Source organism: Macaca fascicularis, chromosome 5 (genome assembly GCF_037993035.2).
Source record: "Macaca fascicularis isolate 582-1 chromosome 5, T2T-MFA8v1.1".
Taxonomy (NCBI): domain Eukaryota; kingdom Metazoa; phylum Chordata; class Mammalia; order Primates; family Cercopithecidae; genus Macaca; species Macaca fascicularis.
The window spans coordinates 4,456,360-4,482,120 of record NC_088379.1 but is presented as its reverse complement, the minus strand read 5'-3'; the positions used below and the strand labels follow the sequence as shown (position 1 = coordinate 4,482,120).

Below are 25,761 nucleotides of genomic sequence, written 5' to 3'. Positions count from 1 at the left end.
CAGACCTAGACCTATCAAGGTGCTCCCACCAGAGTCCAGAGATCTCACCGCACACATTTTCTCATTCATGCTGGTGCCCAGTACATCCTTGCAGATGAGCGAATGGCCTGCCTTTCATAATACAGGCTGGTGGCGCTTCCCCACACTCATGTCTCAGAAGAGATGCTCTCTGCTCCCCTGCAAGTGGAATTGTCTGCCTTTGGAGTAGCTGGGAGATAACAGAGGCTTCGGTGAGTGGCTAGACCAGTCTCCCCATGAAGTCACCTGGCACCTCCACTGCTCCCCAGAGCTGCACACGGTCACTCAGAAGCCTTGGAGGGGTTGGGGGAGGCCCCTGCTGTCAAGCCGCCACCATCACAGTCACTTTGTCCAAGCTATTCCCCTGCAACCTTGCCTGACCTGCAGAAGCTTCAGAGTGGCCCACTCTTCCTGGGCATGTCAGGAAAACTTTGACATGGCTGCTCTGGCTTCAGGCAAGGTCTAATTTGGTGAAAATTGAAAGCAGTTTGGTGGGGGTGCCAGGGAGAAATGGGGAGAGAGAAAGCCACTGCATTTGATGGATGGCAATGGCTTGGAGCTGGTGTGATGGCCTCTGGATGACAAGGACATTGGAGTTAGAGCCAGAAGGACTGAGGTATGAATCTCGGCACTCCTGGTTTGCAGTTATGGGGACTTGGCACAGACGCTTGAATGAAACTTCTTTTGCACAGCTATAAGATGGGCCCCTTAATAAAGGCTGACTTTGTTCTGATCCTTCACTGCCTGTTGGGATGTTCTCAGCATTTTGTGCATGTTGGCCAATTTAACCCTAACAGCAACCACCACAGGCAGATGCTATTGCTAGCTATTAATATCCCCACCTGACAGATGAGAATCTGACAGTGAGGCCCAAGGGGTTTGAGTAATGTGCCCAAGGCACACAGCCGGGGGTGCTGCAGGAGGCCAGTTGTGTACTTGTGGCTTTTCCCCTGGCCACTTTGCAGCACTGGTACAAGAGAGGCCCACGGGTGAACCCCCACCCCACAGCCACCCTTTGTCCCTCAGAAAGGGCTGGCAGAGCCTGCAGGTGAGGGTGGGTGTGGGGAGGGGTGGGCAATGGTCTGCCCTTCATTTCTGTCATGTTGTGGCTGCCACTGGGGAGAAAATGTCAAAAAGCTTCCTGGAAGAAGCAGCTTCCAGGAGCCTTCACCATATCCTTGTCCTGCCAACTGGCCACGAATGGACTGGAAGACTCCCACCGGGTGAGAAGGCTCAGAAGCCATCACAGGGGATGGCAGAGGTGGGAGGGGTACGCACCTCGCCCCGCGGGGCTCCAGGAGCCAGACGAAGGACAGGCATTTCTGGACGGCACCCCGTTCTGGGTGGGTCCTCTCAAGGGGCCCCCTTCTTTGTCTCTCCCTCTGTTGCTTTTCTCTGCTCTTCCCTCTTCCCCCCACTTCCTCTTCTCCTCTTTGCTTTTTCTCCTTCCTCTCTCTCCTTCCCCCATGCCTCTCTCAACCTTGTTTCCACTTCTTGTCGCCCTTCTTGCTTCAACAAACGTCAATGCAGTCACAATTCCTGGGCTGAGGCTGGGGGATGGGAGGGAAGTCCTGAGGGCAACTCCCGCCCCCGCCCCCGCCCCCGCCCCCGTCACTCCCTCTGCCCCGCCTGCACAGCTTCTCACCACTTCATTCCTGCCCCCACCGCCCCTACCGCCCCTATAAGCCACCAGGTCGCTCCAGTTTGGTGCCAGAGCCTGGGGGCAGAGGCGTGGTGAGGGCTGTGCAGCCTAGGATCCACCTAGTGGCTCTCGCTGGCGTCTCAACTGCGCATGAACCAGCGCTGGAAGGCTCGGCTGGAGGTGTGACGGGGCAGGGACAGACCTGGCCCAGAGCAGAAGAGCCCAGAGTCCCATCCTGCCACGCTACAAGGAGGGAAGAAGGAAAGATACAGTGTCAGCAAAGAGACCTCCCTCGCTCCTACGCCCCGCGCCCCCAAGCCTCGCTTCAGCCTCAGGACAGTCCTGCAGGGACGGTGAGCGCATTCAGCACCCTGGACAGCACCGCGGTTGCGCTGCCTCCAGGGCGGCCCCGGGCTGCTCCCGCTCGGAAGAGCAACGCCCTCCGCCCGGGTAGCCCGGACAGCGCACTTGCCGCAGCTTTCCTCGCGCCGCTCTGGGCCTTGCTGGCCGGGTCTGCACCTCCCAGAAGCTGTGGGCGTGCCGCTCAGCCACTCCATCGCCGCACTTTCTCAGGCCCGCGCCAGAAGAAGAGCCATGAGAACCTCAGGGTGCCTGCAGAGACGCTAGCGCCATGGGCCTCGGCGAGACCCTGCTGGCGGGGCTGCTGGTGATGGTGCTGGCTGTGGCGCTGCTATCCAACGCACTGGTGCTGCTTTGTTGCGCCTACAGCTCTAAGCTCCGCACTCGCGCCTCGGGCGTCCTCTTGGTGAATCTGTCGCTGGGCCACCTGCTGCTGGCCGCGCTGGACATGCCCTTCACGCTGCTTGGTGTGATGCGCGGGCGGCCACCGTCGGCGCCCGGCGCGTGCCAAGCCATCGGCTTCCTGGACACCTTCCTGGCGTCCAACGCGGCGCTGAGCGTGGCGGCGCTCAGCGCAGACCAGTGGCTGGCCGTTGGCTTCCCGCTGCGCTACGCTGGACGCCTGCGACCGCGCGATGCCGGCCTGCTGCTGGGCTGTGCCTGGGGACAGTCGCTGGTCTTCTCGGTCGCTGCTCTTGGTTGCTCGTGGCTCGGCTACAGCAGCGCCTTCGCGTCCTGCTCTCTGCGCCTGCCACCCGAGCCTGAGCGCCCGCGCTTCGCAGCCTTCACCGCCACACTCCATGCCATGGGCTTCGCACTGCCGCTGGCGGTGCTCTGCCTCACCTCGCTCCGGGTGCACCGGGTGGCGCGCAGCCACTGCCAGCGCATGGATATCGTTACCATGAAGGCGCTCATGCTGCTTGCCGACCTGCACCCCAGGTATTGGCCCAGTGCATGCCGACCGGCTCAGGCCAGGGACTCAGGTGCTCCCTGGGCAGTTGGCTCGAGTAGCCTGTGGGCATCATCACCTTTACTCCGCCCAGAGTTCACCAGCCATAGCACTGCCCCTGCATGCTGCTCGCGGGGGTTTCCAGTTGGTTCATTGGTGCAGACACCGTGGGGGCCTCTGCCTCCTGGGATATGTGCTCACAGCGCACAGGGAACTTTGCGCAGAGTGGTGGGGTGTGCATCTCCGGGAGGGGTTCCGCGGGCTCTGCTGTGGACGGCCAGACACACCCCTTCTATGGAGTAGCTGTGGGTCTGAGGCATCTGCTTGTTTCTGCCTGCTGCTGACCCAGTACCCTTGCATGGCCCTGGGCTTCACGTCTTGAGCACGGTCCATCCCCCATGCTTTCTGCTCACTAGTTGGCAGGATTTGTCTCCTGAATCTCTAGCTAGTGTTGCCATTGTTCCAAATTACCTCCCGTAGGGTGTTCCCCTTTTGCCCTCGGCCCCCCACAGAACCCCCAAGAGGCTCTCCTCCCAGGGTGGGCAGACCAGGTAACTTCTCCCTCCCTGAGGGCCCCAGCCTTGCCCCTCCATCAGCAGGCCTGCCTCAGTTCCCTCTGTGTGGAGAAGGATGAGCCGGAGGGAAAGGAGGAGGAGCTGGCCCTTCTTTCCAGTCTTCCTTTATTTCACCTACAAAAAAGCAAGCCTACCTCATTTCATTGTTCTTTCTCTCTCCCCCATCCCTCTGTCCTCTTGAGGTTCCAGGCTAAACATCCTGAAACCCTCCTGTCTGCCCTCACTTCGGCCCCTGGGCTCTGGGCCTGGGCTCTGTCCCCACCCTGCCATCATCCCGACCACTGTCCTTTGTCCCCACAGTGTGCGGCAGCGCTGCCTCATCCAGCAGAAGCGGCGCCGCCACCGGGCCACCAGGAAGATTGGCATCTCTATTGCGAGCTTCCTCATCTGCTTTGCCCCGTATGTCGTGACCAGGTGGGTCCCGAGTCCGGCTCCTGTCGTGGGAACAGCTGGGAGGGCTTGGCCTCAGTTGAGTAGGACTCTGAGGTCTCCCAGCCGGGTATTGGGAGGGTGGCCATCACCACAGGACCCTCCTCCACACCTGACAGGCTGGGGGCTGTGCTGGCAGCTCCTGGGAAAGACCCTTGGAGAGAGCTGGCACTGGCCCCCATCCTGTCCTATAAATGAGGAGACTCGCCTTGTCCAGGCACAGGCAGATATGGGGTCTGTGAATCAGCACCTGGCTCTTTAAACCGAGGAAGCTTTCAAAATCAGGCAACCTGGGACTAACCCAGACCTTAGACTCCGCATCTCCTGGGTGTGGAGTCGGGAATCTGGGTGGAAGCTCCCGCTGGAGCCTCAGGGCGATAACGCTGCCAGGTGAGTGTTCTTTTTGCTCCTCTCTTTCCTGGAGACCTTGGCCTGAGTGCTTGTCAGGTCAGAATTACCTGGAGTCACAGGTAATTTGGGAAAGATTGTGGGTAAAGGTTCTGCTGGTACCATTGTCCCAGTGCGGTGCTGAGGGGCAGGGGAGTCTGCAGTCTCTGCCTCCGGGGTTCCTGGGTCACCCACTTGGCCACTTGGTCACTACCTTAGCTCCACTCAAGCAAATGTGTGCACCCTGCCTTGCTGGAAGGCAACATGGTTAGAGGGAGGCACGTTGTTCGTTAGAGAGGGTGACTGCTTGCTATCATGTTTTGCCTTTCTTGGAAGCTCCATGGAATTTTTGGCCAGGCCTCTGCAGCACTCAGGCTGGCTGGGAGGTCTCCACCCTACGTGTTGAGCCACCGCAGGAGGCTGCCCTGAAGGAAGAAGCTCCTGGGAGGGGTCCGTGGCCCTCATCCTCAAGGGGCCCAGGTCCCCACCCCAGGGGAGGGAGCCAGCAGAGAGTATGGTACCAGGATTCTGGCTCTGTTTGTGTAGGGTCCTCCCGGGGTTGCTATCTAATGCCTCACAAGGTCTGCCGGTCTGTCCAGGATGCCCGCCTGTCTTTCCAGGTCACTGGGGTGCTTAGGTATGTTGTGTGTGTGGGGGGCAACAATTGTGTCCCAGGAACCTGGGAGGTCCCAGAGTGCCCATGATGAGTGGCACCAGCTCTGTCCTGCCTACTAGGCTCCCTCTGAGCTCTTTGGAATCAGCACTTGGGACAGGAGCTCTTGGCCACCGATCCCATCTGGCTTAGGGACAGACAGCCAGGTTTCTTGTGGATCACAGGCACCCTCCTTGCTCACATAAAACCTGGCAAAGGCCTCCGGTTCTTAGGAAACTTCATGGGCACAAGTGTGGATGGAGAAACTGTGGCGTCCTTCTCTTGGGAACTAGCTATTTATCTGATTATTGTGCTTGTGTGTATGTGTGCCCATGTGCCTGCTCATGCATGCAGGTGTATGTTGGGAGGTTTCATGTGTGTATTCATACATGCACATGTATGCACATACATGTAGAAGGTGAGTGCTAACATTTCCGGAGCTCCAGCATTTCGTTTTGAAATTTTAAGTGAATGATGAGTGAGACTGGCTCACTCAGCCATGATATTATGTTGATTAATGGGTGTAACCATTATTTTCCCGCATGTGTACAAGGCCCTGACCGTGTGTGTAAGCATGCATAGCGATGAGCGTGCACGCAAGTGTTAAAAGGAAGAATCCCAAACAAAGTCATGAAGCCTGCCTTTGCAGCATTGTTTCCACAATGCTGTTACCAACTCTGGGATCTGGGCAGCTCAGGCTTTCTTCTCCGTGAAAAACGTGGGTACAATATAGCATTAATGAGGATACATATTTCTTCACGCACTCGCTAAACATTTAATGAGCACCTACTCTGTGCTGGGCTTTGTGCCTGGTCCTGCAGTTACAAAATCAAATGGAACACAGGCTCCTCTTGGTTCTGATGGCGGAAGATGCAAGTCAGCAAGACCAGGCAGGTGTTTCAGTGGGGGAGGGGCCTTGGGGGATGGAGCCTGGGAGCAGCACAGCTGGATCAGAGTTTGGAGGGTTTGCCTGATAGGCGCCTCTCACATCATAGGAATGAACCGAATCAGAACCTCACTCCGTTATTGCCCTGAGGCTCCAGCCGGAGCTTCCACCCAGTGTGTGGACGAGGTTCTAATGCAGTTGGCTTAACCCACAGGGAGTCAGAGATCCAGGAGCATGTTGTCCCTGCTGCCCCTTAGAAGGTAGTGCAGTCGTTCCAATTGTTCTGCAATTGCTAAAAATATTTCAGAGCTCTTCTCCTGGGAATTGTTTTCAGAACTGGGATGCATTGTTAGACTCTTCTGTGGACATCTTGAAGGTGAATTTAATCTGCTTAGAAATAACTCAAAGTCACCTTGAGCCAGTTCATGTGGATAAAGTAGGTAAAGGAGATGCAGAATATAGGATTTTTCTTTTGTTTCTTGGTTGTCACTCTTGAGTTTTACTGACTTAATCCATGGTGCAGATGAAGTCCCTGGGGTGTGCATGAGACCAGGAGGCTGGGGATACAGAGCCTCCCTTGTGGAGTCTGTGGTCTACTGTGGGGGTCCGGGGAGGGCAGATGGATACGGTCACCAGGTGCTGAGCATCAGTGGACACGTGAGCGAGCCCCCTTCTCCGCAGGGTTGTGGCTGGTTGGAATGCTGGTGGTTGACACACGACTTCTGGTCCCAGTGTGACTCCAGACACAGCCTCAGCTGGGTGTTTCTATGACTTCCACCTGCACCGTGGCTTAACTAGGGGATAGACACTCTGCCATGTATGGCTTTCTTACTCACCTGCAGCTCAGTCCCCTAGTGACTGAAAGAAATGCCATGCTTCTCAGATCCTTCGATAGGACCCTCCTTCCCACTTGCCTGATGGTTGGCTGTGAGCAGTCTCCAGTCCATGCCTGATGGTGGGCTTCGTGGACGTGGGGGTGACAGTGTACCTGATGTGCATATGCTGGCCGGTGGCAAAGTCCTTTGCGGACTGTTGCTTACTGTAACTGGATTCTCACCTCAGCCTGGGGTAGGTGATTAGGGCCATGACTGCCTTGGATCTGTGTCCCTGCTCTGATTTTTGGATTCTGGATGCCTCTCCTCTGGCCACACCCCTCAGTTCTCCCTGTCCTCACATTGTGGCCCTGCTTCTCAGCTTGAGGTGGCTGCCTGCCTGCTTGCCCGCCTCCTCATCCCCACCCCGCTGGACTGGGTGCCCTGGAGGGAGGGAGTCAGTCTGATCCTTGCTGCACCCCAGCAGCTGCTGTGTTTGTGGGTGGTTAGCAGGTGGTCTCCAAACTAATGAGTGACCCAACCAAACTTGTAAATCACAGGGCTGCAGTCCTTCTGAGTGGGGGGTGGGACATTCTGGGACAGAAATTCACCGCCTGGGGGGTCATCAGGCTGATGGGGAAAGCCCTGGCTTTTGGGGGCCTTGGTTCAAAGCCAGGACCTGGGAAGCGGAACGGCTGCCACTGGTCAGCACATGCACTTGTGACAGCTGTCAGAAGCCTTGTCCTGACTCTGTGGCCCCTAGCCCAGGCTGTACTGAGAGCGAAGGGGTCCATCCAAGTCCCCAGAGGCCCAGCCCCCTGCTGCTTTCCCCCACGCAGAGCCCAGTCCCTTCCACTCTGAATTCTAGTCTGATTTCAGAAAAGCACTGGGCTCAAACTCAGAATGTGGGACTGAGCCTTTACTCTGGGAGTTGTATGCCTGATGGTCCTAGAGACGCCATCAAGCCTCTCTGAGTGATGCTTCGAGAGGGTGGGTAGGGAAGCACCCTGCGTGGTGCATGGTGCCCGAGGACATCCCGTGAGTGACTGCGATTCATGTGGGTGAGGTGGTCACGCTTGCTCAGGGTCTGTTCTGCAGCCCAGGTTGACACCTGTTACTCCAGCCTGGTTATTAGTGTTGTTCCGATTTGTTCTCAACATTGCCCAGGTTTGGGAGATGAATGCCAGTCTGGTTGGGGGCTCCCAGTGCTCACATTTGGGGTGTCTCGGTCTGCAGCATGGTAGTGGTAATGGCTCCCTCGGTAGCTGGTTCTGTGTGCAGGCGTCCGCGGCAGGTGTGCACGCAGGTGGGTGGACTGAGCTGAGAGTGAGGATGGTGGGAGAAGGCCTGGGTGACGGTGGCGGTGCTGCCAACTACTGAGTACCTGCTGTATGCAGGCTGATGTCGGCTTGCTCCGCAGTCCCAGGACCTGGCCTTGTAATCCCGTTTTAGGAAGAGGAGACCGAGGCTCAGGGTGCTGGCGCAGAGCCCCCTGGCTAGTGAGCGTCAGGGCTGCGGTGTGACTTGTCCTGACTCTGTGGCCCCCACCTCAGGCTGTGCTGCCGCTGGTCAGAAGCCTTGTCCCGGAGCATGAGTGTGTGGTGGGTGCTGTCACTGTGGCTGAGTCAGCTGCTCCACTTCCCCAACAGGCTGGCGGAGCTCGCGCCCTTCGTCACCGTGAACGCCCACTGGGGCATCCTCAGCAAGTGCCTGACCTACAGCAAGGCGGCGGCCGACCCGTTCACGTACTCTCTGCTCCGCCGGTCGTTCCGCCAAGTCCTGGCCCGCATGGCGCGCCGGCTGCTGAAGAGAACCCCGCGCCCGGCGTCCACCCACAACAGCTCCCTGGACCTGGCCAGCATGGTGCAGCAGGTGCTGAAGAGAACCCCGCACCCGGCGTCCACCCACAACAGCTCCCTGGACGCAGAGAATGATTCCTGCCTGCAGCAGACACACTGAGGGCCTGGCAGGGCTCATCCGCCCCACCTTCTAAGAAACCCTGTGGAAAGGGCACTGGCCCTGCCACAGAAACGCCACTGGGGAACCCCCAGACACCAGCGGCTTGACTTTGAGCTGAGGCTGAAGTACAGGAGGAAGAGAAGAGGGCCAGATGTGGGTGTGGACAGCAGGAGCAGGGGAGGAGAGCTCCAGGCTCGGCCACCTGGCTGCTGGTCGACCCGGGACAGCGGTTCTTACTTTCTGAGCCACAGCTTCCTCGCCCTTGTTCTGGGGTCGTGGCGATGCTTGCAGATGGTGGGTAGGGAAGCGTCTTGTGTGGCACGTGGTACCTGTGGGCGTCCTATGAGTGACTGCTGTTCATGTGGGTGAGGTGGTCACGGTTGCTCAGAGTCTCTTCTGCAGCCCCGGTGGACACCTGTTACTCCCACCTGGTTATTAGCATTGTTCTGATTTGTTCTCAGCATTGCCCAGGTTTGGGAGATAAATGCGGGGACAGAGTCTGGTTGGGGGCTCCCAGAGCTCACATCTGATAGTCTGTGGTCAGGGCCCGGCAGGCACAGGCGGTCCCTGGGACGTGCCCATCTCTGGAAGCCTAGAGGTCCCCAGCTCCAGGCCTGTCCTCTGTGACTGCCTGTGTGGGCAAGCAGATGGAGCCTGTCTCCTGCCTCCTTTTCCGTGGTTTGCCAGGGCTTTGGCATCTTGACTGGGGAGGATGTGGAGTCTGTGTGCTCAGAGCCTTTTCTGGTGACGATATCATCAGAGCACATGACCTCTGCTTCCTGCCCCTGAAGGCCACCTCTGGGCCTCTGGATCCTAGACTTGAGATGGTCAAGAGATTGAAGTAGTAGCCAGGGCCCAGGTGTCCAGAGAGGGTGGCCCAGGATGGGGAGGGCCCTTGTTCCCCAGCAGCAGTGCTGGGGGAGCCAAGAGAAGGTGGAGTGTCCCTGAGTAGCCGTGTGCATCACCCCCAGTTTAGTAATCACAGGGTGCCATTCCTCGGTGGGGGCACCCACCATCAATGACATTGAATGTCCCCATGGGACAGTGTTGAGGACTTTTGTGCACATCTGTCCTATTTCACAGCTCAGGGAAAGAATAGTACACAGTGCACATGGGCCCCCAGTGGAGAGGTGTGTGTATAAATGAGTGAGCGAGTGAATGAATGGACACGATTCTCTCTTCAGCTTCTGTCATTGCTGTTTTCTTCAAGGCCCAGAGCCATCCCCTGCAGAGGTAGGGTGGACTGCAAGACCTCAGGCCCCTGCCTCATGGGACTCTCTGATGGGCTTCACCCGTGGGCTCTTGCAGGCGTGGAGCCTGTATCATGACACCCTACACCCAAGGCCAGCAATGCAGGGAGACATCAAATTATTTCCTTCCAGAGGCCGAATTCTTCAAAGACACATGCGGCTGTCACTTGCTCTTGGCATTAACAGTGCAGAACCCAGCTGAGGTGGCTTCACAGAGTCTTTTCCAAAAAACAGGTGTTATTATTGTACTTTAAAACAACTTTTTGAGACAGGGTCTGACTCTGTTGCCTAGGCTAGAGTGCAGTGGTGCAGTCTCAGCTCACTGCAACCTCCGCCTCCCATGCTCAAGCCATCCTCCCACCTCAGCCTCCTGAGTAGCTGGGACCACAGGCATGGGCCACTATTCCTGGATAATTTTTGTATTTTTTTTTTTGTAGAGATGGAGGTCTCACTTTGTTGCCCAGGCTGGTCTTGAATTCCTGAGCTTAAGTGATCCGCCCACCTCAGCCTCCCAAAGTGCTGGGCTTACAGGCATGAGCCACTGCGCCCAGCCAAAACCAGGTGTTATTTGCTGACTTGCCAATGCCTTCCTCAAAAGGATAAATTTAAAAATGTTTGTAAATCATGAAGTGTAATTCAAATAAAACAAATTATTGTTTGGAATAATAGCAACTAACCATTAAACAGTTAAAAACATTAAAACACAGACCTGGCCAGTTCAATTGAACCCAGGGGTTCCAGGCAGGAGGTGGGGCAGGTGGGCGTCAGGCCCTGGTTCGCAGAGGGCACGTGAACTCGAGACCCTGCTGCACCCCGGTGCCCCTGTGCTTACAAGGGAGGGCACTCGCACAACAGAAGCAGGTTGGTCCCCGCTGTCTAAAGCTCCAGAGCCCAGGCTGTGAGCTCCTTGGCTGAGCCCTCTCCCGTCCCTGGGAGCTCCCCAGGTGCAAGGAGCCTGGCAGCCAGCGGGGCCTACCCTCCGTGTTATTGCGTCTCCGCCAGGCTAAAATGCTTTGTCACTGCTTTAGCGCCACTCAAGGAAACGCGTGCACCCTGCCCTGCTGGAAGGCACCACGGTTAGAGGGAGGCACGCTGTTTATTAGAGACGGGGACTGCTTGCTGTCATGTTTCGCCTTCCTCGGAAGCTCCATGGGATGTTCTGGAACAGGCATCTTAAGGCATTTCCTCCGCCCTTCTCCGTCAGCCCATGTGGCTCCCACGCTGGGCTGTCCCTTGCTTTAGGCATGGGGCCTTTTTTTTTTTTTTTTTTTTGTAATTTGAAAGATACTTTTCATGTGCACTTAAATGTGTTGCAGAATGATGCTGGGTCTCACGAATGCTATGAATCAATAAACATCTTATTCAGAGGGTGTCTCATTTCCATGGAAAGGGGGGAATTCTGCCTCGCATTAGCCACCATTCAATTACCAGGAGAGCAGAGCTTTCTAGATGCCTGGGCTTGCATGCAATCCCTTGCTGGGCTTCCAAGACCTCCAGGCTAGGCCCTGCGCCCTGTGTGAGGCCGAGTGAGGGAGGCTTCTCCTGTTGTTTTGACGGTGGAGCTACAAGCTTGGGAGGCTTTCCCATGGGTGGGCGGGAAGCAGAGAGCCATGGAGGCTGTGAGGCTGGCAGGCAACTTGAAGGACATAACCGCTCATTTATTTTATTTGGGGGACCAGGAGTTTTTTATTGATTCCATCTGTCAGAGGGCTGCAGCATTCCATGACGGGTGAGGCAGAGGGAGGCCCTATGGGAGCCCAGAGTGACAGTCCTCTCACTCAGCTTGCCTTCTTGTCCTTTTGAGACCATGATCTCGTTCACCCCAGCCTCCCTCCTGCTCACACGGGGTGCAAACCTGGGCCAGAAGGGGTTCTGAGCCAGGAGCCCTCTCTCCATCCCCTCTGCGCTTGCTGACCCTCACCCTCCTCCTGCCTCACCTGGACACCCATCCATGGCCAAGCCTCCAGAGCCCTTCCTGGTCCCTGGCGAAGCAGCCCCTCCTCTCACCCACCCTCCACCAAGCAGAGCGAGCTCCTGGAAATGCAGCCAAGAGCAGGTTGTGCTCCTGCCAGAGCCTGTGGTCTCTGCTCCTGAGCCTGGCATTGCTGGCCCTTTCTGTTCTCTGTCCCCACTGCTCCTCACTCCTATCCACACGGTCTTGGGCTAAAGTGCTGGGTGCTCTAGTCTACTGGCCCCTCCCTGGGGAGCCTGCATCCTTTCTGGGCCTTCTCTTAGTACTTCCTCCTCCTCTGCTTAGCCAAGTCCTTCCACCTGACCGAGGCTGACACAACCCTCCCTCTTCAGGCTCTCACAGCCCCAGCACCCCTCTCAAGGGTCCAGCCGTGGGGTGGGTAGGAGAGGCGTCAGACCTACTTTTATCGCCCGCACCCGCTGCGCAGCAAGTGCTGAGGATGCCGGCACGCACGCATCATGTCCAGCTGTGGAGCTGGCTTCCAACCACTGATGGACTCCTCCCGGCTGCCATGCTGCCCCCACCCCATCCTCATGAGCCCCAAGGTGAGCACGTCGCTGTTTCTCAGTGGAGAGCTCCCAGCCTGGAGGAGGCCAGGCCACCGGCTCAAGATCCTGTGAACAGTGAGTCCGTGCTCTTTTGACGACACGAACTGGCTTCTCTCCTAGAAGCTTGTCCTGCAGGGCAGCCCCATGGGCCGGCCAGGGCAGTCAGAGGTGCTTCCGGAAGGACCCAGCCAAGTCCAGGCAGACAGGGCGGCGTTGAGCACCAGACGCCCCAGATCCCCGGGGGTGTTGAAATGGGCATCTTCAAGCAGATGACCCGCAGGAAGCAGCACCTGCTGGGTGCCAGCGATGATTTGGGCCACTGTGAATACTGTCTCCATTACACCAGCCTCTGGGCAAAGGGGCTTGTCCTAAGTCTCAGGGCTGAGTGGCAGCTGGCTCCGGGGCCTGGTACTGGTGCACTGGCATAGCTGGTAAAGGATCCATGAAGTACATGGCTCCTAAAGGTCCAGCCGCCCAGCAAAGCCCCCTCCCCGGCATCCACACCGGGGACAAGGGTTAGCAGGTGGGGACATGCCTTCACTTTCCTCACCTGACAGGCCCTGGTCAGCTGGGGTCAGGGCTGCAGCCAGAGCCCCTCCACCTGCAGATGCAGACTGTGTCCGGGACCAGGGGTTTTAGGCAGGATCAGCAGGGAATCTGCGGATCAGCTCCACAGTGCGCTCAGGTGGTAGATGGGGAAACTGAGTCCCAAGGAGGGGCAGGGAGACCTTTGGAGGGGGCGGAGCACCCCACCCAGGGCAGGCAGGGCCTTTATCTGCTGTCCTGCCCCTCCTCCTCCCCCAGCGGCATCCTCCCTCTGGCTTCTGGCGCTGCCCACTGTAACCCGACTCCGGCATTTGCGTTTGGGGCGCCCTCCCTGCGCCGGGGGCGGGAGCCCAGCAAGCGCAGATCCCCGGCCCGCGCGGCCCGAGTGCCACATCACTGCGCCGGCCGTCCAAGGCCCGCCGCCCCACCATGCCGCCCCCGCCGCCGCTGCTGCTCCTCACAGTCCTGGTCTTCGCCGCTGCCCGGCCGGGGTGCGAGTTTGAGCGGAACCCCGCCGGTAAGGCCGTCCCCTGCCCCCACCCTCCACCCTCCACCCTGCAACCTCCGGGGAGTGTGACCCGTCGCTTCCCAGGGGCCCGGGAACTTTCTTCCAGTAGGTTAGGCGCCTATGGCCCCCGCGAGAACGTCTCCAAAGTGGGCAGCATGTGACCTGGGACTGGTAGGGTAACCTCTCCCCTGGACGGGGACACCGGGGAACCTCTCTACGGCCTCCAGGCCGGGACCCCAGGCAGCAGAGGGTCACCATGCCTGGGCCAGGGGCGAGATCTTTCTCCTGTCGGTACAGCAGCAGGGGCGCCCTGCTGGTGGGTCCGAGGGAGCAGGTGCCAGGACTTTGCCGAGTGAGAGGCCATCCAAGGTCCCCGGGTCCTTCCAGGAAGGGGGCGGTCTCTCTGGGCTATGGCAAACTCTCGACCCCTCCCTCCCAGCTAGAGCTGTGATGTGGACAGCAAGTCTCCGGAAGTGGCCCTGAGGGCTGGGAGGGGGCGTGGGCCCCCTGGAGGGATCTGGGGCCGGGAGAAGGGAGGGATGCAGGGACCCTCTGGGAGGTGTGTGCCTGCACAACCTCACCCAAGGGATGTGCAGCGGGGGTGGGGAGCAGGTAGGTAGAGGCTGGGGGCTGGATCCTGGGCTCCCACCTGGCCTCACAGCCTCTCCAGGTATGGGGGTGCATCTAGCAAACCGTGCTCAGGACTCTCATCAGGAACAGACATCTGGGCTCCTCAGGAGTAGGGCCCTGTGTGGGTTCAAGGGTGTAGGGTGTCATGTTCTCAATCGCTTGTTGTGTGGGGTTTGTGGATACCTGAGAACTGCCTGAGCCCTGCGAGTGGATGTGCCAGGACCACGATACCCCACCCTGGGGCATGATGTCGATGCTTTTCCTTTCCGTCCTGTTATGCCTGGATTTGCCCCCCACCTCTACTCCTCGCCTTACCTCAGCTCTTTTCTACCCCCTGGGTGTGTGCTCATGCACGTGTGCGGGTGGGGTGCTCTGGAGCTTGTGCCGTGTCGTGGGTGGGCCTCCCCTCAGCCCCTGAGAGCCCAGACAGTATCTAGAATCATAGGCTTGTTGGAGACCACAGCCCCCTCCTCCAGGAAGCTCTCCTGACCTGCCCTTTCCCAGGAAGAAGCGTAGCCTCCTCCTCTGCAGGCAGGCAGCACAGACCACCCTGACCTCACCCAGCAGGATGCACAGATCGTCCTGTCCTCACCCAGCAGGATGCACAGGCTGATCTCTGTCCCTGGCAGGTGCTGAGCACAGCCATGGCATCGGCAAGTGTTTCTAGGAGGAATCACATCCTCCAGTCCAGTCTCCCGTCTTACGGATGAGCGTGGAAGTCAAGGACCTTTCCAGCCCACAGGCAGAAGTGGGCAGAGCCGGTCAGCTGCAGTGCAGGCCCCCACACCCCAGGCTGCCATGTCCCTGTCTCGCCATCTGGGTCTTGCTCCGAGCAAGCCTGGTGCTCTCTCCCCTCTGATTCCCTGTCCTCACCAGAGCCTGGGGGCGGAAGGGATTTTCGTGTCCTAGGGTCTGGGATTCAGATTCTGACCCCTTGACTCTGCTGTGTGACCTGGGCAGATGGCCTGACCTCTCTGACCTCATTCAGGTCTCATCCCTGACCCAGGCACAGCCACTGGTCAGTTCAGGATGGGAAAGCCAGCCGGGATCTCACTCCCCTGCTGAAGAAATGCTGCCACCTCGTGGTTAAAAGGCTTAGAACCATTTCAAAAGCAGCTTTCAGACCAGCGCCGTCCAACAGAAACACAAAGCCATTCACACGCAGAATTTTATATTTTCTAGTAGCCACACTAAAGAGGTAACAGAAACAGGTGAAATTGATTTTAGTAACAAATTCTATTTGATCCAATATGTCCAAAAAATTCCAGTATATTGGCGTTCATATAAAAATTATTAATGAAACATTTACACTGTTTTTAGTACTACGTCTGAAATTTGGTGTGCATTTTACACACCGCACACATTGGTTTGAACTTGCCACATGTGAAGGGCTCAGTGGCCACGTGTGGCTCGTGGCTGCTGTACTGGAGAGTATGGCTTGAGAACCTTCTAGGGGCACAGGCTTTCACCCCGCTGTGCATTTGCAAGTCTGCAGGGGGATCCAGGGGTGTCGGTGCCCCACAGTGGTTGGGGTGGGGAAGCAATGGTGAATAGTCTAACCACCCACAGTCTCGCTGGCTTTGCTCTGTGGCTGCCAGGGCAGGCGGGGCCTAGGAAGGCAGAGAGTGGGCTTTGGGTCAGCAGGCCTGCCCCCATGCAATAAGTGGCAAAACTAGAGGTCTATGGAGGCCAAGCCAGCTGGCAAAGGCCCAGCCACATCATGGGACTAGCTGTGTGGTCTTGGGACAGTTGCAGCCCCTGGGGGCTCCTCCCAGACCATCCTGACTCTCTTGTGGCCACAGCAGCACCCACTGGGGCTTGGTGATTGTTGGGGGAAGAATTGTATCTTCCAGAAGAGACATACTGATGATGTAATCCCTGGCACCTGTGAATGGGAGCTTACTTGGAAACAGGGCCTTTGTGGATGAAATCTGATTCAGATGAGGCCACGAGGGATTAGGGCAGGCCCTAAGCCAATAACTGGTATCCCTAGAAGAAGAGGGAGAATTTGGGCAGAGACAGAAACAGGGACAAATTTCACACATGACAACAGAGGCAGGGACCGGAGTGCTGTGGCCACGAACCAAGGAGCACCTGGGGCCACAAGGAGCCAGGGGGGCGGGAGGGTTCTTCCCTTAGAGCCTTCAGAGGGAGTGCAGCCCTGCAGACCCCTGACTGCAGACTTCCAGCCTCCAGCACTCTGAACTGTTGTTGCTTCTTCCTTTTTTTGAGACAGAGTCTGTCACCCAGGCTGGAGTGCAGTAGTGCAATCTCTGCTCACTGTAACCTCCCTCTCCCAGGTCCAAGTGAGATGGAGCTCATCTCACTTAGCCTGCCTCAGCCTCCTGAGTAGCTGGGACTACAGGTGTGCGCCACCATGCCCAACTAATTTTTGTATTTTTAGTAGAGACAGGGTTGCTGTGTTGGCCAGGCTGGTCTTGAACTCCTGACCTCGTGATCCGCCTGGCCTGCCTCAGCCTCCCAAAGTGCTGGGATTACGGGTGTGAGCAACCACACCCAGCTGTTGTTGCTTTAACTCAAGCATGATGGGCACTTTGCTGGGGCAGCCCTGGCAAACAAACCCACCCCTCTCTGTGCCTTGCACATGGCGGGCAGTGGAAGCCAGGGCAACCCAGCTGGCAGATGCTCTTCCTGCCCCTTGGGAAACCCCAATGGGGCTGCATGGCTGGTTGGGGGGTCACAGCAGACAGTCCTGCTCCTGCCCACCGTGCGCCCCGAGCCTCTGTGTGTTGAGCATTCACTGGGCACCTCACCCTGCTGTCGTAATAATCTTGATGGATCCTCCAACAGCCCTATGAGGTAGGCGTGATCATTATCCCAATTTACACATGAGGAAACTGAGGCACGGGCAGTGGTTCATCCTGGAGCCTTAGTGCCATCATCTGTGAACAAGGGAGACTCGAAGCCACAGGAAGCCAGAGGGATTGCCTGTCCAGTCCCTGTGTGATGGTCCAGTCACTCGTGTGGGCTCTTGGTGGCTTTAGAGGAGCAGGTGCAGGGATGGACACCTCACCTTGCAGCTCCCTGAGGCCAGCAGAAGCCCCAGGGTCAAGTCAAAGTTAGTTCTTCCACTCGCTCACGCCTGCTGAGTGAATAGACAAAGTTCCAGGTTCACCCAGGCTCGCCAGCTCAGGGCCAGGCCAAGCTCAGTGCCAGCCGGGCACCATCAGAGCCCTGTGATGGGTACCCAGGGAGTGGGGACAAGGGCACTGGGCTGAGATCACCTTGATCCTTGAGCTCACTGTGCTGCAGCATCTGCCTCGGTTCAAGCTCAGTGCAGGATGAGACCGTGGGTCAGCTGAGTGCAAACCCTGCTGCCAGAGTGGCCCTGTCAGCGGCCGGCTTTGCATACCAGTGCTCACTCAGGGCCCTGCACGGGATGGGTGCTCACACGGGGCCCTGTGTGGATGCAAGCCTTTCATCTGTTCTTCCCAATATCACCCAGTTGTCTTTAGCCACACAGACAGGCGGGTGAGAGCACAGTGTTCCAAGCGGAATCCCGGACCAGCTTTTTTTTCGTTCCTTTTTTCCTAAAGTTCAAGCTGTCATGCCTCCTTTATGCTGCAGATTGGTGGAGTCTGGGGATGCTCTGGACCATGAAGGCCTGGGAGTCACGTGAGGGTGCCAGGGAGGGTGCCCGGAGAGCCTCACGCCCACAGGCCCATGACAGCCGTCCAGGGGGACTCAAGCTCCTCTGTGCTCATCCCAGTGCACGTTGTGGGCATCCGTGGGCATGGATGGGCGGGCACAGGCGGGTGGTCACACTGCAGCCCCCTCTCTCCAGTTAGGGCCGCTCCAGTCCCAGATGCTTTAGGAAACCAGTGCCCTTGCCTGTTGCTCTCCCATACTTAGCACAGCACGGGCTCCTGCAGCTCGTCTCCGGGTTGTTCTGAAACCGTTGCAGGAATGATGCACACTGTGGCTGACGGAGACTGTTCCCCCCGGCAGATCTTGTGCTGGGCTCGGACCATGGGTCATCTCATCTCACGGCATCCCTGCAAAGTGATTATAATGAACCCATGTGAAATGGGGGACATTGAGACACAAAAGAGCCACTTGCCTGGGGCCCCCTGCTGTGATGTGGTGGGGCGGGGGGAGGGGGAGGGTGCGGGCTGGGCATATTCCCTGTCCTCCACAACCCTTGTGGTTCATGGTCCATGTTCCCTGCCAGCTTGGACAGGGAGGAAGGGCGAACCCAAGGACAGCCGCATCTTCCCCAGGGCCTCCTGCACATGCCTGTTCCATACCCCGAGGCAGCCGCGTCTTCCCCAGGGCCTCCTGCACATGCCTGTTCCATACCCCGAGGCAGCCGCGTCTTCCCCAGGGCTGCCCGCACACGCCTGTTCCACACCCGGAGAGCACCGCGTGGACCTCTCTTGTCGTCTGTTGTGAGGATGGACACGGAAACTCCCCTAGGAGTGCCTGGAGGCGGACGGGTGCCCTAAACGTTACCATCCCACAAGAGCTTTGTGAGCTGAATGGTGTAGGGATCCGGGACTATGGTTGCCCAGTCCTCAGTGGGGAAACCGAGTCCCAAGTGGTTCCCTAGAGTGGGAGCTGCCTGGCCACAGAGCAGCCCAGGTCTCTCTGACCATTTGGAGAGTTGCCATGTGCTCAGCCAAGCTTTCACAGCCCCCAGATCCTAGGGTGAGCTCCAAAAAGCGGCCTGCACCCTCCCAGCCTCCAGGTTCTGTCCCCGGTTTTGACTGGAGGTGCAGAGTCACAGCCAGGCCTTTTCCTCTGCTCCAGCCTGCTTGCCCCCTCTCCTTGGCCCCCTGCACCCACTCTACATGTCCTGCCTGTGAGTCACGTCCCCTTCTCCAGGGTCCTGCTGCTCCCACCGCCCAGCCTGCCCCCACTCTGGCCAGGTGGTCTCCGACATGGGCCCGTCCCAGCACTAGCCAGGTTTTAAATCTGATGCCGGATTCCCCTCCTCGAATGCGTTCTCCCCGCTTGAAGCGCACAGAGCCTTGGGTCCCGCTTCATACAGGGCGCTTAGCGGCCGGCATTACTTAGGGTTGGCTATGTTTGGCCTTCCCAGAGGCCTTACTGTTGGGTTCATGTGTCTGGGCTTCGGAAAGGGCCCTTGAAACCCCACGACTGCCAGGATAGTTTTGTATGTTGGTCCTTTTTTCTTGAAAGAGGGCCCTTGACGCAGGAAACGGGGAGAGGCCACACCCTGGCGGTGTCCTTGGGGGCACGGAGCCTGCATGGCTGACTCTGGGAGGGGCCTGGGTCTGAGTACGGCAGTACCTGCTGGTGAGGGGTCCAGAGGCTAACTATTAAAACTTCTGGAATCTTCTGAGGACTCAGCGGCTTATGGTGGGAAGCTTGAGGTTGGCTACGGTGGAGGTGCTTGTGCCACGGCACTCACAGATGCCACCTCAGGACTCTTCTGTCCTGGACATCAGGCTTGCAGGCACTGTGGCCTGGGCTTCGAGCCAGAAGGATGCCACTGACCCCCACTGCTGTCCAACTGTCTGTCCTTAGGCAGGTCATGTGACCTCTCAGACGCAGCCTTCGCACCTGGGAAATGGGGGAGACTGCAGCATCTGCCTCAGGGGCTGCTGTGAAGACTCCATGAGAAGGAGCTGGCGGAGGGTGGCCCGGGCTGGTCCCCGCCTGCACTCAGGGCCCTGGGCGTGTGTTGCCCGGTGAGTGACGGATGGCGAGGCAGGTCCCTAACAGTGCCATGTCTCTCTTTCCAGGTGAATGCCACAGGCCACCGGCTGCAGACAGCGGTACAGTACCGGGACCTCCCTGGCTTCTGTTCTGTAGGAGGGCTGCGGCCCCCACACTGTCAGAGCACTTTAGGCAGCTGAGCCTGTGATTTCAGAAGTGGGTAATGGATAACACAGCCCATCAATCAAACCAGAACCCCCTCGTAAACAGCCAGAGAAAAATTAGACACAACAAAAAAAGACCAGCCAGGAAAAGGTGCACCGGCTTCCCACTGGGCTTTGCCCACCACAGCCCCTGCAGAGATGTCCTCTCCATCCCTCCCCATGCCTGCCTGCCCCCGTCCCCACTCCAGTCCCTGCTGCAGTCACACATCCTGAATTTGGATCTTGCCCACATGCATTTCATGGTCACTGGCTCTGTGCCGGGCCCCTGCTGAGTCTGGGGTTCGGTGAGTCACCTCCCCTGCCGGGCCCCGATTTCCTCCTTGTGATAGGAGAAATGCCAAATGAATCTTGTGAGATGGCTTCAAAAGTGGCATGGGATCCAACCAATGTGGAGTGCTCAGGTCAGGGCTGAGGACCGGGCTCGTTCCCTGAAAGGGGCGAACATTTCATCGTCGCCTCCTGACAGATTTGGGCATCTGGTGTATTCTAAGTGGAGGCTTTTAAAAAATCAGAAAAAAAAAAAAAAATTCTGGGTACAAAGTCAATGACATATGTAACATGTCTATTTTATATTTTATTTATTTTATTTGTTTTTATTTTTAGAGATGGAGGTCTTGCTATGTTACCCAGGCTGGTCTCAAACTCCTGGCTTCAAGCGATCCTCCCATCTTGGCCTCCCAAAGTGCTGGGATTACAGGTGTGAGCTACCTTGCCCGGCTGTAAAATGTGGTGAGCAGGGCAATGTGAGGCAGAAATCCTGTCCTTTCTAGACTTTGACATGAGAAGTGGCAAAATGTCACGACTTGTCCCATGCAATGCCACATCTGGAAAGTCCAGCTGAGGAAAAGAGGAGAAGGCCGTCTGGGGCTGTGAGCCTGGAGCCAGCGGCTGCAGGGACACAGTCTGCTCCCGAGGGGCTGGAGGGCCCTGCTAGGCCAAGGAGGGCCTTAGAGATGGGGCATTTGGAGCTAAACAAACAGCTGTGATGAGGAAGCAGGAAGGTGCCCAGCGACAGTGAGGACCCTACCCCCCGCCTGGGCTTAAGGCATCCCTGCGAGCTGCAGAGCAGAGATGAGCCCGGCTGAGCCGCGTCTGTCATTATCCGCTTCTCATCCAAGTCCTGAGGCCCACCTGACCCATTAGGGTCCCCAAAGACACAAGACGCCTAAAGCAGGGTGCGTCTTTTGGGGCATCTTTGTACTGCGGCTGTGCCTCCCGGGTGGTTTGTGCCCGTCCCTGCCTAACGCAGCATCGGCTGGCTGCCTTCACGGGCCCTTGTGTGGCACAGCTGCTTTGCAGATGGAGATGCTGAGGCTCAGGGCAGCCTCTGCTGCAGCTCGCTTGCTAGTGGGTAGTTGAATCTGGTTGGTCTCAGGCGCCTTCTCTGGTCTCTCACAGTCTCTGATTCCTGCACAGTAACTGTTGTCCTGGTCCTCCCCTACCAGACTATGGGTGCCCCTTCCCTGCAGGCCCTGGCCCTGCGTGGGGTCCCCTTCGTAAATGTCTGACGCGTGACGGTCAGGGCCATTGCAGGAGGGACTGACATGCCGGCCCTGCTTCCCCAGTCACCTGCGTGGACCTGCAGCTCAGGACCTGCAGCGATGCCGCCTACAACCACACCACCTTCCCCACCCTGCTACAGCACCGGTCGTGGGAGGTGGTGGAGGCCAGCTCCGAGTACATCCTGCTGAGCGTTCTACACCAGCTCCTGGAGGGCCAGTGCAACCCAGACCTGCGGCTGCTGGGCTGTGCTGTGCTGGCCCCCCGGTGTGAGGGCGGCCAGGTGCGCAGACCCTGCCGGCACATCTGCGAGGGCCTGCGGGAGGCCTGCCAGCCCGCCTTCGACGCCATCGACATGGCCTGGCCCTACTTTCTCGACTGCCACCTCTACTTCACGAGTGAGGACGAGGGCTGCTACGACCCACTGGAGAAGCTTCGGGGTAAGGGAAGGCGGCGGGGGCTATCCATGTGTTCACAGGGTCCAGGTGGTCATGGAGGACCAAGAGCCACACTGGAAGGAACTTGAAGTCTTTTCCATCAATGGCGACAGTGCAGGCATTGGTAGAGGGCGGGGCTGCTCCCCAGGGCAGCACGTTCCCCACAAAGGGATGCCAGGCAGGGTTGGGGACTCAGTGCAGATGGAGGATCCTCTCGCCACCTAGGGCCCCCCAGCAGAAGCCTCCAGCCCTTAGGGGCAGGCTGGGGTGGAAGGGTGCTGAGTCCAAGTGGTGGCAGTGCCCCTGCCCAGGGTGCAATCAGGAGGCCTCATGTCAGGGAGCCTGGGCTCAGAGTGCAGGGCTGGCCCCGGGGGTCCAGTTCTTGGCCACAGACCCTCCAGAACAGCAGTACTTACCCCTGGTCGAGGGTGGGCAGGACATTTACTTCCCCCGGGAGACCTGGCGGGCAAAGCTTCATGATTGCCCATTGCTGGGCCTGGAAGATCACACAGAGGGTTTGGCCTGGAGTGACTCCTCCAGCAGGTCTGTGCTCAAGGACGGAGAGGAGCTGTGGAGAAAGGCTTTGGTGTCTCTTGCAGATAAAACAGTGGAGGGGGAGTGGGCAAGCCTGGGCCACCATGGGCCACTTGTCTCTGAGGTGTGCAAGGCTGTCCCAGAGGGCCACTTGGCGGTGGGGCTGGTGGGGGCCCTGCATGGAGCCCCCTATGTCTGTTGTCTCACGAGTCGGTGTCCACCAGAGACCTTGCATGGTCCGCAGCAGCCTTGGCCCATTAGACCTTCCTGTGTGAAAGAAATGTTCTATTCTGTGCTGTCCAAGACGGTCACCACTGGCCGCATGTGGTCCCCAAGGCTTGGGATGTGGCTCTTGCCACTGAGGCCTGGACATGGGCATCTCATCGCATTTGAATGAGTCTGAACATGCCTTTGAAGAGCCCAGGGCCAGTGTGTGCCACTTTCAGCTGCGCAGGGCAGCGTCCACTCGTGGTTAGATTCACAGGATCTGACTGTGGGCGCCACACATGTGCTGGCTCATGCGAGTCTCACGGCAGCCTTGCTCCATGGAAGAGGAAGCAGAGCCTCGGGAAGGGTGACAGCGGTGGGGTCCTTAGCTGGAGTGGCCCAAGCCCATTGCAGATGGAGGGATGGATTTGGCCATTCATCAAACAGCTACCGAGCACCCACTGTACATATGGCTCTGTGCTGGGACATTGAGGAGTGCAGGAGAAGCAAAGCAGACACACACCTGGGCCAGGCTGCAGCAAGCCCTGGGTTGTGGGCTGTGTCAGGTGCTCAGGGCTGATCCTGGCACGTCTTGCATCCTCTGGTTCCCAGTCTGAGAAGGGCGGACTCTGTCCACCCTGGGCTTCCATGCAGATGCGGTGGCAGGGTGCCCTTTGCCAGCAGGTGGGAGCCGTCTGTCTGCAGAGCTCAGTCCCTGCAGAGGCGGTGGAGGTGCCTGTGGGAGGCCAGGGAGGCGAGGAAGGAAGCCAAGCCCACAGCCCTGGGAAAGCCCAAGGAGTCAGTTTGGGATTATTTTGGGCATCTCTGCCGCCAAATTGCCGGCTTCCTCTGCTAGTCTCTCCCCTGGAGAACCGTTTTGAGCAGAAGCAAAACCACAGGGTGAGGAGAAACTTACAGAAGCACATTAACTCTTTGTGGACCCAGGAACAGCCTGCGGCACCTGCGTCCTGCTCCTGTGGGCCTGGCTGCTGCAAAGCCCCTGGCGGGATGCAGGGAGTTGAGGGTCACCAGGGTGGTCTTCGGGATGCCTCTATTCTAGTGGATGACAGGATGGTGGGGAAGCTCGTGCATATGTGACATAGAGACATTCGTATTCTGGATCCAGAACCACTCCCTCTTCCCCCCACCCCCTTTTTTCTTCCTCCCCGACGTCCTTCCCAGAACCTCCCTTTCTGTTTCCTTCCCGGGCTGGTGCTCACTGCTGTGCTGGTGAGGCTGTAACAGAAACACTGGGAAGCCTTACAGCAGCCGGAGGGGGCACCACAAGGCGGCTTCCTGTTTCCACCATTGGCCAAGCAAACGGAGCAGAATACTGAGCTGCCCGAGTGCCACTGTCCTGGAAAACACACCCAGGAGAAGCCCCTCTGCACACCCAGCAGGGGTTTGCCCTGGGGGGTCCAGGACCCCATAGATCTCTTTTCCTTTCTGTTGTCCTGCTCTGTATTTTAGGAACTTCCCACAGTGGCCCCACAGTACGTGTATTCAGTCACATTATTCGGTCAGGAACCATGACGCTGTGCTGTGTACATACCTCGGGTGCCATTTGGCTTGGATATCGCTGTAGGCACTGCAGAGGGAACTCGAATTAAAGACAGAGGTGTCCAAGCATGGCTGTCATGCAGAGGGGGCTAAGGGTGCCGTGCGTGGTCAGTGTTCCCAGGCAGCGGTAGGAAGCCTCGGGGCCTGACACTGACCGAGCCCTCCCACTGCTCCCCCAGGAGGCCTGGAGGCTGACGAGGCGCTGCCCTCGGGGCTGCCGCCCACCTTCATCCGCTTCAGCCACCACTCCTACGCCCAGATGGTACGTGTGCTGAGGCGGACGGCCTTCCGCTGCGCCCACGTGGCCAGGACCTACAGCATCGGGCGCAGCTTCGACGGCAGGGAGCTGCTGGTCATCGAGTTCTCCAGCCGCCCTGGCCAGCACGAGCTGAGTGAGTGCCCTTGGGAGGGCCTGGCCTGGCCCCGCTTCGGGAAAGGGCTCGGGCTGCTCCACTTTGGGGCGCACAAGTTGACTGGGTGTTTGAGGTCTGGGCACAGCTGGGGGCCTCAGGGAGCTGCTTGGTGCAGGCCACGTCCCACTGGGCATGTGCAACCACTGTATGTATAAAGGAGAATTTCTCCAGATATCCACCTTACTTCAAAATTTAGGGTGGCAGACTAGGTTATTTGATAATAATGGAGACATTGATCCAGTGGCTGAAAAGACATAAAACAAACAAGAAATTTTATTTTATTTTTTAGAGACAGAGTTTCACTCTTGTTGCCCAGGCTGGAGGGCAGTGGCGCGATCTCGGCTCACTGCAACCTCTGCCTTCTGGGTTCAAGTAATTCTCCTGCCTCAGCCTCCTGAGTAGCTGGGACTCCAGGTACGGGCCACCACACCAGGCCAATTTTTGTATTTTTAGTAGAGATGGGATTTCACCATGTTGGCCAGGCTGGTCTTGAACTCCTGACCTCAAGTGATCCACCCACCTCGGCCTCCCAAAGTGCTGGGATTATAGACGTGAGCCACTGTGCCTGGCCAAACAATAACTTTTAGACAGAAAAGATGATGTTGGGATGTGGGCTTGCAGGGAGATAGTAAGGTTGTCTGGGAGTCGCCTGGGAGGCTGGAGGGAGGAGGGCACCATTCTGGCATGTCACAGGCATAAGTCAGGGAGGAGCAAAACAAAGCCTATAGGAGTGCCGGGCCCTTCTGCACTTAGGCGTCTGTGGCCATGCGCTGCATTTTTGCCATTTGAAGACCTTGTCCTGGCACACTGGACCCCAGGCAGGTCTGTACAACCCTTGTCCCTGGGCACCGGCCTCTCCTTTTCCAAACCGCTCCAGGAGTGTGACACCACAGAATGCTACGAATAAAGAGATTTTTCTATTTTAAAAATCCAAGTCCGTTTTCATTCCATCAGGCTTTGGATCCTGTTCTGAAGCGGGAGCGGGCAGCATGGAAAATGCTAGGCATTTCTGTTCCTTCAGGGGGTCTTCCTGCAGGGCAAATTAGGAAATCAAATTTTATTGCTGTTGTGATTTGCTACCCTAAGTTGCAAAGAGTCACTCAGGCTGGTGGTGTCTAAG

At 57.9% G+C, this 25,761-nt stretch overlaps 2 protein-coding genes across 8 annotated transcripts in view; both read left to right on the top strand.

Moving 5' to 3' along the window:
- Window positions 1-1,727: 1,727 nt before the first annotated feature.
- Window positions 1,728-10,621, top strand: GPR78 (G protein-coupled receptor 78). 3 transcript variants are annotated; one of them, XM_045392064.3, is made up of 4 exons: window positions 1,728-2,959; window positions 3,845-3,958; window positions 8,360-8,582; window positions 9,880-10,621. In XM_045392064.3, the coding sequence occupies exons 1-4, from the start codon at window positions 2,292-2,294 to the stop codon at window positions 9,904-9,906; spliced, it is 1,032 nt and encodes a 343-aa protein (XP_045247999.2). In that variant the 5' UTR covers window positions 1,728-2,291; the 3' UTR covers window positions 9,907-10,621. The 3 variants fall into 3 exon arrangements, with proteins under 3 accessions (XP_045247999.2, XP_045248000.1, XP_005554437.3); XM_045392065.3 differs by lacking the exon at window positions 8,360-8,582; XM_005554380.5 differs by having other exon boundaries at window positions 8,360-10,621.
- Window positions 10,622-13,344: 2,723 nt separating this feature from the next.
- CPZ (carboxypeptidase Z) overlaps window positions 13,345-25,761 on the top strand; it is a 29,556-nt gene continuing 17,139 nt past the window's right edge. For 2 of the 5 annotated variants that reach the window (XR_012435302.1, XM_005554378.4), the window contains exons 1-4: window positions 13,345-13,502; window positions 19,853-19,885; window positions 21,556-21,930; window positions 24,408-24,620. Coding sequence is in view for 4 of the 5 variants with exons in the window: in XM_005554378.4 (XP_005554435.3) it covers window positions 13,415-13,502; window positions 19,853-19,885; window positions 21,556-21,930; window positions 24,408-24,620 (709 nt within the window). In the remaining variant the exon portion in view is untranslated. Of the gene's footprint in view, window positions 13,503-19,852; window positions 20,082-21,555; window positions 21,931-24,407; window positions 24,621-25,761 lie in introns of all 5 variants that reach the window. The other 3 variants (XM_074040925.1, XM_074040924.1, XM_065544710.2) reach the window with 3 other exon arrangements.